The 21421-nt window shown below is 42.1% G+C and overlaps 1 protein-coding gene across 1 annotated transcript in view; it reads right to left on the reverse strand.

Moving 5' to 3' along the window:
• LOC108576591 (max-interacting protein 1-like) overlaps positions 1-12813 on the reverse strand; it is a 355947-nt gene extending 343134 nt beyond the window's left edge. Inside the window, exons 1-2 of the mRNA XM_017939607.1 lie at positions 12724-12813; positions 11046-11075 (exon numbers count right to left, since the gene is read on the reverse strand). Of these exons, the coding sequence (XP_017795096.1) occupies positions 11046-11075; positions 12724-12791 (98 nt within the window). The 5' untranslated portion in view covers positions 12792-12813. The remainder of the gene's footprint in view (positions 1-11045; positions 11076-12723) is intronic.
• Between the last annotated feature and the right edge of the window lie 8608 nt (positions 12814-21421).

The following is a 21421-nucleotide window of genomic DNA, read 5'->3' on the forward strand; positions in this document are numbered from 1 at the left end:
GGCGGGAACAGTGGAGTTTTCGATTGGAAAAGGTAACCAGGGTGACGGTGGCCATCCGGAACCAAGTGGCGAGCGGGCGAAAATTCGGCTGGCCACTTACCGCGAACCGATCGGACGACACGGGCCATGGGGAACGTCGATTAATAAATCACCGGGTTCCCGTGGAAAGTTCGACCGCGGATTTATTTTAGACGCGTTGCACCGCCGGCAAAATTTAGGACAACGTGTCATTGGCCCCGGCGTTTGCACGATTGCTGCGCGTATTGCATACATATGCACCTGTACCGGCCCACTTTCGCGTTGTCCTCGGCATACGGGCGAAATCAATCGCGCATGAAAAGAAAACATAACGCGGCACGTCCTTAGATTCCACGATTTCGCAAGGTGTAGAGACTAAAACACACCTCTGGCGAGGGTCGAGAAACATTGATAAATATGAGAATAATATCTATGATTCCGCAAAACGAAATCGGAATGATATTCCGCAGCTTAATAACCCAGCTATTAAACACATCTTAATTATAGTAATCAGTAGCCAACTCGTGCATTCTTAATCATAAATTCCTCGCGAACACACACACACGTTAACGGAAAAATAAAAACACTCGAGTAGACCTGACAATCTAATTGCTCTGGCACGTGACTACGTGGATAGCTATCATTTCATGCGTCTGGTATTCCATACTATTTGCATCAAAACAATCTCCGTTTTCTTGTCCGTACGATTTTCCTGAGTGACCTCTGAACGTTGCATACTGTCTCTACACTCTTCTAGAATTTATAATACTTTCTCGAAAAATCTTACCGTTACTCATGAAAGAATAAATCGGGCATTAGCGGTCGTAGGTGCCGTAGCTTCGATTGTTACGGTCAAATATTAGAAATCAGGTGAATAGTTAAAAATAAAAATTGTGAAAAATGTTCGAAGCTAAAAAAAAACCTAATAAGATTCATCACAAATTTTTCTAACTGATTTGTGAACGTTGCAAACTATTTCTACACTCTTCTACAATTTATAATACTCTCTCGAAAAATCTTACTACTAATCTTAAAAAAATTAATCAACGATTGGCAATCGATGATTAAGATCAAATATTAGAAATCAGGTCAATAGTTAAAAATAAAACCTCCGAAAAAATATTCCAAGCCAAAGGAAACCTAATACCATTCATTACAAATCTCATTACGATCCTCCCGAACGAACAATATCCCCACGCAAAAAAAAAAAAAAAGACGCGCGTAGTCGCGTATAATAATTCTCCGTACGATTAATGGCACGTGAAAGCCGCGAGTAAACGTGGAAAGAAACGCTGTTAACCTGGTTTCCGAACAATTTCTTATTATCTCGCGCATTTTTGCAAACATTTACGATCGCGAGGAGGAAGGCTGCCGCCAGGTATAAGAGAATCGAGCGAGGTAAACACGCAGCCTCAACTGGAATTACTCGTAACCGCAATTCATCGTCAACAAAACGCGGCGCGTCGATAGGGGAACGGATAATGTTAAAACAGGTGTGTTCCGATTCGCCTTCTCCGCCTCGCTCGTGGCGCGAAATTTCAAACGAGCCGTTTTTCCCGCGCCGCAACGTCTCCGAGCGAGGCGTATCGATTCCGTCGCGTGGACTCGCGTCGTTAAAATTTCACCGTTTCCGAATTACTACTACTGCTAACTTCGACCGAACGCTCTCTCTCGTCGTAAACAGCAACAGTTGGGAAATTAACATCTGCGGGACGACGCGTGTGCGCGCGCACACACCTTCGCCTCGATCGGGAAACGGGGCGCAACTAGCGAATCGCGTGGCGAAAGATACCTACTTTGTTCACCAATTAGATTGAAACGTTGATAGAATTGAAACAGCACCGAGGGGAATATTGGCTTTTTCAAAATACAACCCGGCGAAGGTGAAAACGAGAAATCTTCGCGTGCAGATAAATTGCTGGGATTGGTGATCGAGGAAGGGTTGAAACTTTTGTGCAATTGGGTATTGTTCTGTGTAGAGGAATTGCAATGGAATTGTAATTGAAATTTTTTTACTGCCCTTTTCGATTTCTCTTCTTTTTTTTTCTCTTTTTGTAAGGTCGTCGATACGAAGGGTTGAAACTCTTGTGTAATTAGGTATTATTCTGTGTTGAGGAATTGCGATGAAATTGTAATTGAAATTTTTTTACTGCCCTTTTCGATTTCTCTTCTTTTTTTTTTCTTTTTGTAAGGTCGTCGATGCGAAGGGTTGAAACTCTTGTGTAATTAGGTATTATTCTGTGTTGAGGAATTGCGATGGAATTGTTATTGAAATTTTTTTACTGCCCTTTTCGATTTCTCTTTTTTTTTTCTCTTTTTGTAAGGTCGTCGATACGAAGGGTTGATACTCTTGTGTAATTAGGTATTATTCCGTATAGAGGAATTGCAATGGAATTGTAATTGAAACTTTTTGGCTACCCTTTTTAATTTCTCTTTTTTTTCTGTTTGTAAAGTCGTCGATGCGAAGGGTTGAAACTCTTGTGTAATTAGGTATTATTCTGTGTTGAGGAATTGCGATGGAATTGTTATTGAAATTTTTTTACTGCCCTTTTCGATTTCTCTTCTTTTTTTTTCTTTTTGTAAGGCACGTCGATGCGAAGGGTTGAAACTTCTGTGTAATTAGGTATTATTCTGTATAGAGGAGTTGCAATGGAATTGTAATTGAAATTTTTTGGCTACCCTTTTTAATTTCTCTTTTTTTTTTTCTTTTTGTAAGGTCGTCGATGCGAAGGGTTGAAACTTCTGTGTAATTAGGTATTATTCTGTATAGAGGAGTTGCAATGGAATTGTAATTGAAATTTTTTGGCTACCCTTTTTGACTTTTTTTTTTCTTGTAAGGTGCGCCGAAGCAATACAAAATAAGTGATTTTAGTGAATTTAGACCAATCTCACAGTTAACGACATAAATAGGTAAAGAAAAGTGAACTAATTCTATTTTTCGAACGTGAAGTAACGAAGTGAAATATTTTTGCGAAGGAACACCCAAGAAATTTTAATTTTAATTTTTCTCTGAGACTATGATTTCATTTTTTAACCAAACAGACTTGAAACGTTGTCGATCAACGCGACAGAATAACGATTTAATCATAAAAATTTCAACATTCACGATTGCAATAAATCTTTCCGTACGTTCGCCAAATTTTTTCTCTTTTATTTTCAGCAAAAACTATAAGGGATACAGATGTACCGTTGTATACAGCACGAAATATTATTGAGTTTGGATTAAAAATTGAAGTAGAGATTTTCCGAGTTTCGCTTTAGAAATGGCTTCGATCGAGCTATCGGAAAATAATTCTTTCATAAGCTGCGGGGGTTACAACGGGTACTTTGTGTATCACGGTTTTCGCTCTAGCCAGAGAGTAGGCGACGTGATAGCAAGCAAATAGAGCTGATTCTCCGGAGACGAGGAAATGAATAAAAAATGAAGGGTGAAATTTCCCCGTAAACCACCGTTTCGGACGAAACCGATTCGCAAACGAACCTACTTAACAGTCACGAACGATAAATTTCTAACGATTCTCGATGAGAAGAAGAAAAACCACGGGAAAAAAAGGATCTATAAAGAAATTAATAAAGTCGAAACTTCTCAACTTTTGATATACGAAAGTTGCGTGAAATTTGCAAACTTCTCCCTCTGGTTCGGGCTGACTTTTAAATATTCCTGTTACAACGAGGAACGCGAGACACGGAGATTCGAGGCGCGACACTCAGGAAACGAGGAAATGAAGATCCTTAAATTTCACTCGGCCGCCGCAACGACAAAGAGTTCCGTTCGTATCGTTTCGTTAACATGCCAGACATCGTGTGGTTATTCCGTATCAACAGAGCACGAATCTTTCCCACCGGAAGTCACTCTTGGCGTAACGAGATATCTGCACGGAGACTCGTTCTGGGTATTCGAACTTCAACCTTCGTTTCACGCGAATTAAAGGAATCGTTCCAACTTACCTAACGAACCACTCTATCAATGCTACATAGAAGAGGACGAAAATTCTACTATCTAATCGTCAACCACATGTCTGATGATATAATACGCGCTCGTGACTGTGCCTCCAGTGTGACAAAGTTGTACCGTACGGGGTGCTTCGAGAAGATTTGAAGAATGTGCTGAAGACTGAAGAGAAACTATACTCTATTTCTCTGACAAAATGATTTTTGTTTAAGTGTCAACATTTTTCTGAAACACCCTGTATTTTAATTTTAACCCTCAACCCTTTGCGCTTGGAGAATTTCGTTTGTATGATCGACTGGCACCCTTTTTCAGTGAAACTTTTGAAACTCAAAAGTTTGAAATTTTTGTTAATTTACTTCATTTTAACACAAACAGACCTTGAACGAACTTCTAATGTATAGGAGTGCAAAGTGTAATTTACAAAATGGAGGACTACCAAAGACGAATTGAGCCGAAAATATTTCAACCCTCTCCGTCTCAATTAAAAATCACACAGGACAATTAATTCGGCTATTTAAAAAAAAAAAAACAAACACGTGACATCTTGGAAATTTGGTTTCCCAATTTCCCCGAACAATACAGAAACCTTCAACACAAAATATAAATTTCTTTCGGCAGAAAAAATTACTGGAACGAAATAACTTTATTATTCCCCGAAATCCACCGTTTAATTAAAAAAAAGAAAAATTGCAACACCGATAGAGTGAGACGAGGTAAACGTTGAAAATATCGTAAAAAAAAACAAAAAATTTCCATTTCGTTGCAACTAAGCAGCGGCTGTTTCCTGTGAGCCGGAGAGCCGTCAGCCGCAACGAGAGAAAATTGTCGCGATCTGTTGGCGAAAACAAATGCAAATTCACTGTCCGCGCGGTGGACGCGGCGCGCAGTTATTATAGCAATTAATTAAAATTCCTGTCATTATACGTCGTCCTCCTGCAGCCCTGAAACCATGCGTGAACCGCGACGCTCGGTCACTTTGCATGCACCCTCGGTAAGGCCTTCTGTTCGTGTTTCTGATGACATACTATTGCGATTGGAAATTACCGTGCGCGCACACACACGCACACACACATACACGCATGCACACGCACGTGTGTGCTATATAAGCCGATGTTGAACACGTGAAACGAAAACGGAACCACGCTGACGGTGCTAGCGTGAAAGATCCCGTTTTCAGGGTATTTTCGGCGGCATGTGAACACGTTAAAAAGGATATAATTTGAGCAATTTCTCTCGCTGTCGTTACGTACTTGGGGTAAAGAGAAAATTTATGCACGTTTGGCATTTCACAATTTTTTCATCCGAGACTCCTCAACGAGGCAAAGAAAACAGTACAGAGTGGTGCATTTCTTAAAATTGCAATTTTGTCTTCGACTGCAATATTTTTTGGTCACACTGTGTAAATAAATAAGGTTCGCAATAAGTCTGGGTCAAAAAAGACCCAGAGATCTTGTTATATATTATAAAACTATAAATCTGACGACAGCAGAAGTTATTTAAACAGTAAGAAGGCGATGGGTCAAAAATGACCCGAAGATCTCTTTATTCTTCGCTTCTTCAGAAAATTTTACTTTCTGCTACTTCGACTACGATTTACACGAATACTCAGAAATGTGCTTTCCTTCATATCAATTTTCTCTCAATTTCAGCCAATCTCTCGAAAGAAGTCCCGTATCTTAACCTTTCCACACCGTAACCGCGTGAATATTCATGCGAAGTGTCGAATTTAGAAAGACAGCGAAGAAACGAGAAGAAACCTCGCCTAAGACTATTTTTAAGAGGCAACCTTGAACGCGCCTTGCAAAAGATCATTAGAATTCTTAATGGTCGCCGTTTAACGCTCGAACGACACTTTGAAAGCAGAACACGACGTTTGATTTGTTCGTTCGGGACACTTTCGTTTGGTGTAAGAAGAGAGAAAGAGAGGACCGTTGCCCCGAATCGAGACCGCGGATCAAGGTTTAGCAGAAAATCGAACGTAGGTGCCACCGGAGAGCAGCCATCGGATATTTCATAGCTTCGAGACACTGTCGGCCATCGAGAAGTCACAGTGAATGCGGATCAGTTCTCTAGAGCGTAATTATTCGACCCATTTTGCTTGTAATTCTATCGAGTATAAAGGCTGCTTCTATTTGAGGTTTAAAGAAACGTAAATCAAGAGCGGCTAGCGCAGTGAATGCGGATCAGTTTTCTAGAGTATGATTTTACCCAACCTGTTTCTCCAATCGTAATCCCGCGATGTAATCGAACGATTTTAAACACGGCAAGGAAAACGAACAGATATCAGTGAGAATCTGTGAGCATCGACGAAGAGAGAAGTGTGTTTTTGTGCGATCTTTGAGAGAAAAGTATCGAGAAGTGACGGTAACAGATTGTGATAGGTTGAAACAAGAGAATAGCGTAATAATTGCCAAGTTTCTTTCAATGTTATATGTATGCAGTTCTTAGTACGAAGGAAAATGTAAGACGAAATTCCAAGGAAGTCGCTACTTCGGAAGTTCTTACTTGTGGAACACTTTGGTGAACTGTATACTCGACGAATTCTGTCGCGTTAATTCAAACACTGTGCAAGCTGAAGGGAAACCAAGGTGAAATTATGCAAATTCGGACATTGGAAATCCGACCGTCAGCGAATATCTCGTTGAATAAAAACCTGGCTCCGGGGATGCAAATTTAACTGTAATATTTCGCCGAGTCGCTAATTCCTCAGCAATCGTGGAATCTCGCGATTCTGGTGTCCGGTGGAACAGTGATGCACCGAGTGTTCGTAGATTTTTTTAAATAATGTATTTTACTGGGTATTTTTATCATTATTCGTATTATTACAACGTATAGAAATATTGCAATATTCGTTTTGCACCCTTTTACTGAAGCGCAATACAAAATTATTCAAATCGAACCGTATTTGGTACCATTTTCATTGGAAATGCTTCAGCAACTTGATCGACCCTTAACTTCAAAACATGTGTCTTTAAATCGTTAGTATAATCGTTGTCTGCCGATTTTATTTATTGAATCACAAATTGGCGCAATTCAAAATTATTCAAATCGGACCGTATTTGGTACCATTTTCATTGGAAATGCTTCAGCAACTTGATCGACCCTTAACTTCAAAACATGTGTCCTTAAATCGTTAGTATAATCGTTGTCTGCCGATTTTATTTATTGAATCACAAATTAGGAATTTTAAAAAAATTGAAATTTTAATTTTTATGGAAATAATGCATCTACTTGTAAATTCAAGATACACGAAGGAAAGTACTTGAAAATATCCATAATGTTGTCATAGTGAAACAAATATTCAGAGGCAAAAATTAAAATAATCCCTTAATTACAAAGTAAAAAAAAACTAAAAATTGTATTCTTCTTATTTTGGTGATTCATTAATAATTGAATTTCCACCAATCACAGGTCACAAAGAAGCAGTTCCGCGACAGTTAAGCGGGCAAAACTGCGCCACTTAAGTGAGCCCTACTATGAAAACCTATTCAAAATGAAATTTCTACCCGAAAAATATCTGAACCACAATTTTCCGAAAAATTTCCCAAAAAACATCCCTCGAACACTCTCCATTTCTAAGAAACCAAGTGCACCACAAATAAGCAACACTGCCCGAGGCTCCCCCCGGCGAGATCGCGCGTATTCACGAGCAATCAGCGTGTCGGCTGCATGAAAATGAGCGTCGGATTAAACGTGCAAATCCAGGCTGGACCAATCGAAAAATCAATCCCCGAAATCAATTCATCGCAAACGAAACGCGAGAGAGCGAAAAAGAGAGGGAGAGACACTGAAAGGCGTGGCGCGGCGCGCAGCACACGTCAACAGGGAGAAACCGTATTACGGACGCGGAAAGCGTATTTCGCGCGGCGCGGACCGGTTCAAAAATAGCGGAAACCGTCTGGTTAAACGTTGCTAGAGAGTTAGGAAGGCTGTCTCGTGTGCCACGGATTCCGTGTGCGTCTCGTGGCTGCGTTGCGTTATGTAACGTAACTACGTGGTGTAACGGGGCGGTTGGCGGTGTGGGCTTTTACATTGTCCGTTTCTGTGCCACGCACCACCTCTTCTTCCCTCCCGCTGCCGTGCTTTCGTCGCTTGGGGACAAAAAAAAATCGATACCCTCTCTCTTTCTCTCTCTGTCTCTCCCTATACGTACATACACATATATACCATCATCCCCTCGCATGTGTGTCTCCGGGTTCTGTGCGCCCCGTGTGTACCGAGTTCTCTGGCTGTTCCTGGCGCGCGGCAAAAAGGTGTACAAGCGAGTAACAAAGCCTACGGTTTTTTTACGTTTATGCACATTTCCGCCCCTCTGACGACTAGCCCTCCCAACAGACGAAACACACACGCGTCGACGACGACGACGTCGCTGTAGAGAGCGAGAGAGCCATAGAGAAATTGACCAGTGACTATGTATGTGTGAGTGTTTAGCGAATGTACAAATAAATTGGAGGAATGGTGAAATCGATTAAGTGTATGATCGAACGTTTTCCTTTGATCAGAGGTTTGATGACGATGTTTCTGGTGTGTGGTAGATATATACTAGAGGTATACTCGAGAGGATAAGGAAATTCGTTGGCCAAAGAGAGCTGTTGTAGATTCAACCAGGGTTGCGTACCTACTACCCCTTTGCGAAAGATTGTTCTTGCTCGACAGAGAGCAATCGCGCTGTTTGCACCATGTTTGCTTCCATTTGCTCTTGGCCAAGCACGCCTCGCGGTCTGCGTTGCTTCTAATTCGGGGGGAAGTCGAGACGTGCTGTATGCGGATTCTGAACAACGCCTCCGTTTTCGTCTAATGACCGGCTAGTCGCAATTGCTTTCGCTTCAGCCTGGGATGCTTCTTGAGGAGTCGGTGACTTCTTTCTTTTTTTGGAGATTTTCTCATGGATTTTCAGGTGAGGAATTTTCGAGAGATTAAAGTTGGGTGTGAAAAGGCTTTACTTTTTGATCAAGAATTTTATAGAATGCTTCTTGGAGGAACAGTAATTTTTTGAAAGATTCTCTGATGAATTATGAAATAAAGAATTTTGTAGGATTCTCAAGATCAGGTGTGCAGGTGATTACGAAAATAGTCTAAATTAAGAATGCAAAAAAATTCAATTTATCATTTATTTCACGTTGCATTGATTTTCTCATTTAGAAAATTTACCAACTAGCTACAATATCGTAACTATTAATAGATTTATCCCGTACAATAAATAAACAATCTATCCCACAAGTGAATTTCCATAGTACAAATGAAACATTTAATCAGAGTCCCCAGGGATACTCCGAAAACCGACCAATTTCCAATGTAACACAATTCACAAATACCCAGAGATCATTCCCACTATCTCTCCTCGCTGTTCAACATTCACAGTTCCATCTGCGCGATGACCTAACTAACCACCCGGAATTCGAAAAAATTTCCAATATAATACAAAATCCACCAAAAGTTTCCAAACTGAGATTGCAAAAACGATCGATCTCCTTTTTTTAATTTAAAAAATTTCAGAAACCTTGCCAACTTACTTAGCTACCTATCGTCTCTACCGTCTTCCATTTCATCAAGACAAATTTCCATCAACTTTCGTCACACACTGTACAAATTCACAAATCACAGGGAAACTTTTCCCTTTTCAATTTCGAACATTTTAATCATTTCACGTCTATCAGAAGGATTGGCAATTTACGATGTTACCCTTTCCGTTTCACCGTCTTCCATTTCACCGCGATACATTATTATCTGGAAGTCGAGGGACAACCGAGAAATACCCAGAGATCGTTCCCTCGCTGGAGAAACTTTCCTCAGAATCTGTTTCATCTGCACGATGACCCGGCTAACCACCCTCTGTCCAAGTAACAAATCAAAAGTTCGCGAGTGACGAGAGGATCTAGTGAACCGTTTCGCTTTCATACACTTGGCGGGACGACGGTGGAAGAACGGCCGCAAGAGGTTGGTTCGCGACTTATAAATCACGCGGACAATCGGGGTTAGTACAGACACCCTTGGAAACCTGTTCCACCGAGCGTCTCGTACCGCTATTGTTCCGCTCCATTTCGAACTCTCCTGACCCGCTGTATATAGAAAAGGGTCGCGCCTAATCGCACGTATCACGCATGTTAATTAACAGACCGAGCCCTTTTGTACGCCGCGAACAACCGCGCGAGATAACCGTAAATTGCTTTCAATTTAACACGCGACCAGGGACGATCATTTGTCGCAGAGGATCGCCGAGTGTGCGAGCTCGTCACCTTCGTCCAATGACGCGTTTTTTTTTCCCTTCTTTTTCTTTTTGTGTAAGCGGAGAGATCGTGTGCTACGCGTAATGCTATTAGAATGCGGCTGTTTTGGGAAAGGTAATTTTAACGACGTGGGAATGTAATTTTAGAAATTTTTTGTTATCGTTGAGTGACTTTTTAAGTTTATCACTGAGGAGATTTGCGATGTGGGATCGAAATAATTTTTGAGATATTTGGATTTCTAAGATTTTTGGGACGTGGATTACAAAATTTTTGGGATATGGATTTCCACAATTCTTGGGGCCTGAATTTCCCAAATTTTTGGGACGTGACCTTCCAAAATTTCTGAGATGTGGCTTTCCAAAATTTTTGGGACGTGGCTTTCCAAAATTTCTGGAACGTGGCTTTCCAAAATTTCTGGGACGTGGATTTCCACAATTCTTGGGACGTGGCTTTCCAAAATTTTTGGGACGTGGATTTCCAAAACTTTTGAAAAATTTATTCTTAAGATCTATGATTATTTTTTAGATGTATATTCTTGACGTTTAAGATTATTTTTAAGATATTTATTCCGAAGATTTTAAATTTATTTTAGGATATTTAATTAAAAATTTTAATTACCGCTTGTTAAACGAACTCTCGTCAGAGAATGGAACAGAATAAGATCTATAATTGATGTTTGAAGGAGTTTGCATTAAATACGACATAAAAGACCTAATTTGTGTTTGCTTTTCAGTGAACATCAGCGACTTTGTCCACTCCTCGTACACGCTCTACTCTCTAATTGTGCGAGCAAAACAAAACGAAAGCTCGCAATAGGATTAAATTAATGAGATAAATGAAGTACTCACCTATTTTTCTCCAGCTCGTTATGAGTCGTCCTGCAATGGAAAAGAACGTTCTTGTTAGACTTCAAAGCGGTAAAATCGTTTGCTTTAGCGGTGGTAAGAAAGGTAAGGGCGGGGGGGAAAAAACAACGGTTTCAAGTCCAGACGAAAATTAAAACCGAGCAAGAATAAAACGCCCCATTACGCGTAAACGTTCTCTGTTTAACCGGACGTAATGTGCAAACTTTTCAAGAATGAAATTTTATTTCACAAACCATCGAGAGTTTATTATATGATAAACTTGATTACGATGGACTTGATAATTCGAGGATAATTCAAGGAAGTAATATCATACTAAATATACTATCTGGAAGTATTCGACGAAAGAGCATTGATAATTGAAAATTTGAGAAATTTTGAAATATAATATTTGAAATTTTGAAATTAAAAGTTTTTTACATATACTAATTTAACATTTGAAATTTCTTAAATTTCAAAATTTAAAAGGACAACATTTGAAATTTTTTTAAATATAATATACCAATATTTGAAATTTTTTTAAATTAAAAATTGTTAATTTCCCCTTCGTAAATTCGAAAAAGGCTAAAGTCGATTGAAATTGCCACGAGATGAACGCGTGAGACTGAAGTTAAACTCAAATGGCAATTTCATGGTCAACGTTGATTCTCTTTTGGTTGACGAGCACTCGTGGAACAAGTTCAATGACCTCATCACATAGTCATTCGAGACACAAACATACGATGAAACGATCTTTGCAGTATATACATCTTGTATCAACGCCGCTCAAAACAGACGCTCAAGGTATCGACCTTGAGAGCATGCTGATAAGATACGTTTTCGACATCGTTTTGTTACCATTTTCCTCGAATCACTATGTGCGATAAATCATCGAGCACGCCTCCACTTAAAAACCTTAATGTACAACGATATCTCACGGAATATTTCAAATAACCTACACTTAACTGAGCGATAAATTCATCGAAACACCCAACGATCCCATAATTATTCCAAATTAATCTTTCTCTATGTCCATAAATTTCCCTAATGGCTATCAATGAAAAATCGAATACTTTATCTACGGTAACTCGAACGGAAAAGAAAATTCTAATTGAAGACAGAATTACCATTTCTGATAAGAAATCTCTGATTGGACGTACTAACACAAATCTGATTAAACCTATTCATATCTCGCGTGAAGTTAAGCATTTTTAAAATACAATATTTTGTCTAATTTATAACTTACTATTAACCCTTTGCAATCGAGTGAGAAGCGACATTAAGTAATCGTCACATGGTAAATAATTGATCAAATCAGAGAGCAGATCTACGGGATCTCTAGAAATTTGATTGCCATAGTGAAATAGAGAATACGTTCAATATTTAAATAAAATAGTACAGTTTGTTTTAACGTTAATTTTAAAATATTTCAAAGATCCGATTTGCAAACTTTCCAATTTGCAAAGGGTTAACACTTGAAATTTCTCCACTTTTTTCAAGCTCAATAACAAAAATTGTTTGAAAACCACATCTCCTTCCAATTAATTTTCGCTGTTAAAGAAAAATCAAACACCTTCATTTTCAAAAATAAAAAAAATTGAAAAAAACATATGAAGAACGAAGGAAGCTCGAGAGAACCGCGACTAAAAGCTACATACAGAATGATGTTCATAAGTATACCAACCTGCTGCCCTGGGATTTTTTCGTCTTTGGCCTTTTTGTGACCGTCCGCATATCATCGGGCATCGGCATCGTCGAAGCGTAGCCATGTTCAGCTTCTGCAATGACAAACCAATCGGTCGTTTGAGTCGTGGTCCCGATGCGGTTCGCATCGCGCGAATTCCAAAAGATGCCGCGCCGCCGGCTTGAAAAAAGCGCGCGCGCGGCGAACACGACTCGTTAAAGCGCGCGTACACACGGCCGTGCTGGAATAAAGTCACGTTCCGTTTTGCCGACATAACTTACTGCGGCATTAAAGCTTCGCCTGCACGCCCAACCCCTCTCTCGCTCTCTTTCTCTCTTCCTTCTTGTCTCTCCTCTCGCAATCTCTCTTTCTTTCCCTCGCTCTCTCACCTTCTCACTCTGTCACTTTTTCTCTCCCTTTCTCACTCTGTCTCTCCTCTGTTTCTCTCCCTTTCTCACTCTGTCTCTCCTCTGTTTCTCTCCCTTTCTCACTCTGCCTCTCCTCTCTCAATCTCTCCTCCTCTGTTTCTCTCCCTTTCTCTCGTCCTCTCACCTTCTCACTCTGTCTCTCCTCCTCTGTTTCCTTCTCTAGCTTTTTCTCTCCCTTTCTCACTCTGTCTCTCCTCTGTTTCTCTCCCTTTCTCACTCTGCCTCTCCTCTCTCAATCTCTCCTCCTCTGTTTCTCTCCCTTTCTCTCGTCCTCTCACCTTTTCACTCTGTCTCTCCTCCTCTGTTTCCTTCTCTAGCCTTTTCTCTCCCTTTCTCACAACTTTCTTCCTCTCGCTCTCTCACCTTCTCACTCTGTCTCTCCTCTCTCAATCTCTCCCTTTCTCACTCTGCCTCTCCTCTCTCAATCTCTCCTCCTCTGTTTCTCTCCCTTTCTCTCGTCCTCACACCTTCTCACTCTGTCTCTCCTCCTCTGTTTCCTTCTCTAGCCTTTTCTCTCCCTTTCTCACAACTTTCTTTCTCTCGCTCTCTTACCTTCTCACTCTGTCTCTCCTCTCTCAATCTCTCCCTTTCTCACTCGGTCCTTCTCTCTCACTCTCTGTCTCTCCTCTCAATCTCCACTTTCTCTCTCTCGATCTCGCGCCGAACGGAGAAAAAGGTACAGAGCGAGAGAGAATGAATCGACCTCGAGATGCGAGCGAGGGCTCGAAAAGCGCGGAATTTATGTTACGATTTCAGTTAACGCGCGCCGCGTGTTCCACGGAGAGGCCCCGGCCGCTACGAACGACACACACGCCGCTGACCTCGAATAAATTCGAAAATGTAACAATGCGCGAACGAGCTCGCGACCGTCGAACCGTGCCACCGCCAATTTACGAGCTACCGCGAGCCACGAATCGCTTAGCTGGAAAGAGAAGGAGGAGGTCCAAACAGGGTTCAATCGTGTTTCGGATGGAATGAAGAAGAGCCTGGCGAGATCATCGAGAGATACTTTTTGCGAGATATGAAGAACGAGGGATTCGGCGGTTCTTGGTGATTTTTCAAATGCTCCCGCAAGATTTGTATCGTTGCTCGGGAGAATCAGATTTTATGGATGCATATTTTATCGATGTTACGGATATACGAGGTTTCAAATAAGCCTGAGGATTCTGGAACGATTTTAATGATTTACTGGACTTGGAGTGTTCATGGTGTAGTATTGGGTCGGGTAATGTGAAATGTTGCGATTTTTGGTTGCTTGATGAATTTGCATGTAATTCGCTCGTTTAAATAAATGATAAAACACCTCGAATTTTCTTTTTTATCTGATATCTGAAGAGTACAAGTGCCGTTCATATGAAAGCTGAGTTTGAAAACAAACAAAAATGTACCCAAAAATGCACTCTATACGATTTCACGACCAAATTACTTTTTTCTTTAATTTCTTATTTATCTGTCGATCATCACGTCTGAAATGGGTACTAAACTGAGATCAATTTTTATTCGAGCACTCGAATGGAAAATATGCGTCCCGAAAGGGTTAAATCAGCTACTATGTCACCTAACACGAAATACCAGAATACTTCACGAAAGATTGAAAATAATTTTTTACCATTCCACCAAGAAGAAACTCAAAAATTTCGGTTTCAAGAATTTCCTACGCACACGAAAGGAGCAACTCGCGAGACCTCGTAAGAAAGCTACCCCATCCGAGGAACACAACGCAGCGCGATAGCATGAAATTCGAGAGATACCAGGAGAAATCCATCAGCACCGACAATTTTCCAGCAGTCCAGCCGAAGGAACGCCGGTCGTTCGCGTGGAATGCTAAAACTGTTTGCTTAGAAAAGTGAAATCCCGCGAGAAGAGACAGACCGTGCGAGAGCAAACTCGGCGCGGAGGTTGGCGCGGCACTTGGCATTCCCTTTATTCCCCCTTTAGAAATTCTTCCGTCGAGCGACAAAACAACGTTACAAAAATAGCCTTCGGTGTAATTTATCACGAAAATTGCTCTCGCAAACTCACACACACGCGCAATCTCTCAGACTGTCCTCCAGCATCGGGACGAGAAATTGATATTATGTAAGGTGGGACGAAGTGTACAAGGGGTGTGTGTAGCAAGCAGCAAAGGTAAAGGACGTGATGGGCAAAAACTGTGCTGCTCGTCGTTCCTCGGACGACGACTAGTCTCACCATAACGAGTGGTGTAAATTATAAATGCCTCCTTTTGCCGTGTCTTTCGTCCGATCCTCATCATCGTACAACAGCCTTAATGGCAGTCGGTGAAAAAGAACACACGCGTTCGCTCTCCGGCACTCGGCGGAGCGAACGAGCGAGCGAACCAACGACACACCATCGACCATCTGTCCTCGTGAAAGAAGAAAAGCGTCTCGCTCGCATGCCATGACCATAAGGCCACCTCATGCAAAAGAGAAATTCGCCTGGGTGAATAGAGCACACGGGCAAACTTACGCGCGCACGCGGATAGAGGAGGAGGAGGAGGAGGAGAGACCTTATGGAACTCGTTTGCGGATTCATAGAGAGAGAGAGAGAGAGTTGAGCAACCACTCTGGTTTCCAAAAATTCGAACAAAACTACGGCCCCCCAACGGTGTTTTGCGTGGGAACCTTTCGAACAATGGTTCTTCAGAAGAATGAGAGTTTTCTGTGTGCTTTTTAGTTTTTAGACGAGAGCAAACGAGCAGGCGAAACTTGTCGATTGCTTTACATGTACATACCCCGGTATATTGGGGTTTGATCCCTTTGATGATTTAGTTCGCTCATTATGGAAACTTTTGATACACCGAGTGTTTGTGAAGTGTTTAGGCAACTTGAAGAAGGGTGAATCTGCGTTGGTGAGAGAATAAGTCGAAATGGCTTTATGAATGCGGGAATATTGCACTATTTCGGTGATTATGGAGACTTTTTATATACAGGGTGGTCGTGAAGTGATTATACAACTTAATAAAAAGTGAATTTAGATATGTGAAAGGATTAATCGAAATGACTTTATGAATGCCTCCGGATATTGGATTATTTCACTCGTTGCGGACATTTCTGATGTACAGGGTGTTCGTGAAGTGACGGCACAAGCTGAAGAAAGATGAATCTACTTACATACGTGAAAGCATCAGTCGAAATGGCTGCGTACATGCGGGAGTATTGAATCTGATTACTTGGATGATTTATTTCGTTCATTATAGAGACTTCTGGTATACAAGGTGTTTATGAAGTGATTACACAGTTTGAGAAAGGGTGAATCTTCGTTCACATGAAGGAACAAGTCGAAATAGCATCATTCGTGCGGGAATATTGTGGAGATTTCTGATATACAGAGTGTCTCTCGAGTGAGATCGAGTCTAAATTTACAGTGAGACTTCTCATACGAATCTTCATTTCTGAATAAATCGACGTCGAAGATCACATCAGACAGTGAAGGATAAACGAAATAAAAGTAAGAACCATCACGATCTCTGGAATTATGGAGTCACGTCATGTTTCTTGTCTATCACGATGACGATACAAGTAGGTAAAATATTATCCTTGCATTGAATCTTCGACGTCCATTTAAAAAAATCTTACTCTACATTCCCAACCTATTTTTCCATGCAGATTCACTCTTTCTCGCATTATAACACAGACACGCTGACTTCCTCCATAAGACTTCCACAAACTCATCTCCTGTATTACAAAAACTTCTCGTTTACCCAAAAATCGAGGCCAACAAGGATCTCCTTTTTTCTCTACACCGCGAAACCTGTTACAACGTTAGAAATCGGCGTGTTTCACGCCTGTGACGATCTTTCACCCAGCGACGAGTCCGGAGCACGCGAAATTCCCTCGTCTCGCAACAATCGAAGCGAAACGAACGGAAGGAAAATTTGGAAGAACAAGCGAGAGAGAATTCTCTATCGCGGCGAAGTACGATACTCCGGTGGAACTAGGACCGAGACAAGAGAGAATCCCGGCCAGCGAACTATGAATTAACAAAACATCTCTCTGTCCCTTCGGAGCGGGGAAAATACGCGCGAGAGAGAAGAAGATGATCGTGTGTGCGCTCGTTAGCGGTCACGTGCATTTCACACGGACGCGTCTATCTCCCTTTTATTAAACCACGAAACACGTGTGAAGTTTTTCCCGTTGGCGGTCGAATCGGGAGAAGAAACGCGCCCTTCGTGCCCGGCACGAGGAAGAGAGAGAGAAGCGCCCCGTCGTCGATGAGCACAGCACAGCGGTTCGGAGAATTTCAAAATCCAGGCGAAAATCCTCGAATAACGAAATATCTTTCCGGAGATTCCCTCGCTACTTCTATGTTCATTGTTCAGGAATAACAAACACTTGCGCAAACACGGCTATGTTTGCCGTGCTCACAGCTTACCGGCTTGTTTCAACAACGTTGTTTTCAAGGAAGCACTTTTCTACACAACATTGTTATCTCGAAAATCAGATTACGCTTTTTTGTGATTCTGTTTGCCGTAGACTGTTCACCAGAAGGTGTGTTATTTTTGAAACGTTACATCGAATTATGCGGGAGGGATGAAAGAAATCAGCCGCTGAACGCGACAATTTTTAATCTCCAGTGACTTTGAAATGATATCAAGAATCATTGCAAAATTCTAATTTAATATTTTCTTTGAAAAATGAGACGAAAATGAGAATCCAATTTTTTTACATTTTCTCCAGTCATTCGTGGAAATATGAAATTTTCCAAACGATAATAAAAAAAATAATACAAGATGTGTTTTATATAGGTGACAGAAATGAGAATCTAATTTTTGAAAATTTTCTCGGGTCATTCGTGGAATCATGAAATTTTCGAAACGAAATGTAAGTCGATTTTTCGCACAGTCTGTTGATTCGTAGTATTTTTTTTTTTTTGGCACTTTGACTGTTCCCGATGGAACATCGAATCCCCAAAAGATTTTTCCCAGGATTCGTCACTTTTGAACCACTGTGGGTCGTTGAAATAAAAATTTACGCTCTCTTCAGCCATCTCTATCTTACTCCTTCGTCAACTCTCGTTCTCTTTTTACTCCTTTCTCTCGTCTCCCCTCCACTTTTCAACGTCCCTAACCCTCCTACTATTCCGCGTCCTTTATTCCTCTCTCTGTTTCTCTCCTACAATGCTTCTCCCTCTCCGACGACTGTTACTTCCTTTTTCTTCCTTTTTTTTACGGAAACGAAAAGAAGAGTCAGAAACGCGTCGGTGGAACCGTCAACGGAGCAACCGAACGGCGAACCCCGGTGCGCTCTCTCCTCTGGTCGTCGAGAGGAGAATCCCTCGGAGCGCGAACAATTTAATTCGTCGTTCCATTCGGAGCGCGTAACTCCGCCTCGCGAAATTCGTTAATGCCGAACGCGATATTAGTTTAACGCTCGCTGAACAGACCGGCGCGCTGCAATCACGAAAGCCGATTAACCGCCGTAACACGCGCCACCTCCGTGAATTATTCGGATTCGAGACGCGCTTTACGTCTCGCGATCGAGACTACGGAGAGAGAGAATGGACCGGTCCACGCAGCTTCCACGCCGCTATAGCCTGGGCGAAATCAACTGGCCGCTCAAGGCCACTGGCCCCACTCGCTCGCCCGCAGTAATATTCCGGTAAGTCTGTTACGGTTCGATTAGACAGAGTAACTTCTACGTTTGTTGTGTTCTTCTCTTTTTCGAGGAGGAAACGTTGCGAAAGTACTTTGATGGATTTTTGTTGGGAAATTTTTAAGTGTGTTTTATGCCTCAATATTGACAAAAAGTAGGTTCCTTTCTTTTTTGAAAAGGAAAAATTGTGGAACTACTTTGGTACATTTTTTCAAGCGTGTTTTATGCCTCAATATTGACAAAAACTAGGTTCTTTTCTTTTTCGAAAAGGGGAAATTGCAAAACTACTTCGACAGATGTCTATCACACAATTTCCAAGTGTATTTTACGCCTCAAAATTGACAAAAAATACGTACATCTAATTTCACTGCATTTACCACGCAAACTATATCCAGCCAGACGAAGAAACACTCCCAACTAAAATTGAAAGGGATCTTCAATCTTCGAAATTCTTAGTATCAACTCTAAACCAACATTACTAAAACGAAGAGCCCACGTATGGGGGGGGATAGGTAAGCGAGAGAAGTCGTTCGTAGCGTATTTCGCGGTCAGGGAAGCGGCCTTGAGCGGCTAATAAATTTCGGACAAAGCGTAATGATCGTCGCTCGGTCGGTCGCGTCGGTTCGGTGAACGTTTTTCAGGGAAACCGTGCCAAATAGACCGATTAAAATAACGTAACAGCCTTATCTCGCGTACCCTCGGGCAATAATAGTTAATGCTCGATTGACGATCCGCCGTGATTCCCCCTTGTTCTTCTCTCTCTCATACCCCTCCCCCCTCTCTCTCCGGACGAGAGCGCGGCCAATAAACCGAAAGCTCTTTCTGGGGCCTCTCGACTCGGTTGTGTGTGCCTCGTGAACGGACGCGCGCACACGAGAACGTCCCTCTCACGCTCGCGTGATGCGAGCTTAAACCACGAGAGATCGATGCACGGTAACTCAGAGGATGGGAGGGGAGGGGGTAGAGTATGGGGAGGAGGAGGAAGAGAAAGAGGAGAGAAACAAAGAAGCCGTTCTTTCGGGGTGTTCACTCGAGTACATGTGTGCACTCGTATATACAGTGCATTTCTACATATACGTGTGCATGTGAATGTGCCTCTACGTGACGTTCGCTCCATACCGCACACGGATCTTACAAGGAACAGGAAAGAATTACGACACTGTAAATCTCGGCCGACTATTCGAAAGCGAAACGTGGCGTCGCGGAAAAATGCAAGGCGACAACCGTTTATTGTGATCTGTGTATTTTGGTTATTTACGTCACGCGCGCGGTTTTTCGGCCACCGGTAGAGAGAGAAACATACACACACATAGAGACACAGCCACGCGCGTACACACGGAGAGAGATATCCCTCTCGTAACGTTAGCAGCAGTGGACTATTAGTATCGGTTACGCGGCTGCACGTTCGGTCACGTGACGGGGCACGAATTTCAAAAGAAACGCATAAAAGAAAGGGTGGGGGTGGGAGGGATTGTAGTGGGAGGAGAAACTGATAAAATATTTCAACGAAGCTTGTTTACGAAACAGCCCAATGAATCATCGCACGTTGGACAGGAATGGTCAACGAGATATTTATGCAAATGCGCCTAATAATTCCGTGGCGATAACGAGCTCTCAATTAAAACGCCATTAACGGGTGAATTCTTCCACGGCAAGCCGTCGTGTGTGTCTATATGTACATATATTATATACGAGAGGCAACGTGAACCACACAGACAGACTGGCAAATAAAAACGATCGAATCTATTTAAATAGATAGTATGTATGTAATGTGGGGCACGGCGAAATGCGCAGAGAAACGAAGAGGAAAGAGAGATAACGCGCGAATTCAGCACGCACACCGCGAGCGGTGGAACAGCATCGGCTGCGTCGCAGCGGTATTATAAGTGGAGTGATAAAATGAGATCATCGTTACCGCTTCTCCGAGCGTTCTGTGACGCACACACATGTGAACGACGGGGCTGACGCGACCTACGCGGTACACACACGTACTCGCAGCGCGCACGCTGCACCGCGAAAAAACACCACTCGCCCGCATATATATTTGTCGATGTGTTTACACCGCCCGCCCGTTCGCTGAAAAACGAACGTGCACCGCCGCGACACAGCTCTACAGTGTACGACGCTACAAACACAGCGTTGCGTCAGGGGAGTACACACGTTGGTGAAGGTCACGCGTTCCAAAACGCACGGTTACAGAGTAGAAAAAGAAAAAAAAAAGAAAAAATCTGGGCTCGTCATAGCTGGACGAGAGAGTCACAGTCCGGTTCGATACAGCCGGGGTTTTATCGTTCGGTGGTTATGGATTTAAAGGACATATCCGGAAGGTAGGAGAAAATGATGCAAAAGGAGGAAAATATGACTTTTTTTTTTATATATAACCAGGTCGATTCACAGGGGCAACGACGACGATGCCGAGGGAAGAAAAATATCACGAACGAAGGAGCAACGTAGCGAGTAAAAGCGTAATAACAAAGGTCGCGTTCCGAGATCCAACGACGGCACACGCGCGTTCGTTGCCATGTGCCAATGACATGGCATACACGCACGGATATACAACACGGGCGCAAATCACGGGCGAAACTTCACAGCGATTCGAGAAGTGGAAAAAACACACACAGGAGCGCGCGCACGACGCGTCTCTATGTGTTGTGTATATATGTGTGTATATATACC

This window comes from Habropoda laboriosa, unplaced genomic scaffold, assembly GCF_001263275.1.
Source record: "Habropoda laboriosa isolate 0110345459 unplaced genomic scaffold, ASM126327v1 scaffold385, whole genome shotgun sequence".
In the NCBI taxonomy this organism is placed as follows: domain Eukaryota; kingdom Metazoa; phylum Arthropoda; class Insecta; order Hymenoptera; family Apidae; genus Habropoda; species Habropoda laboriosa.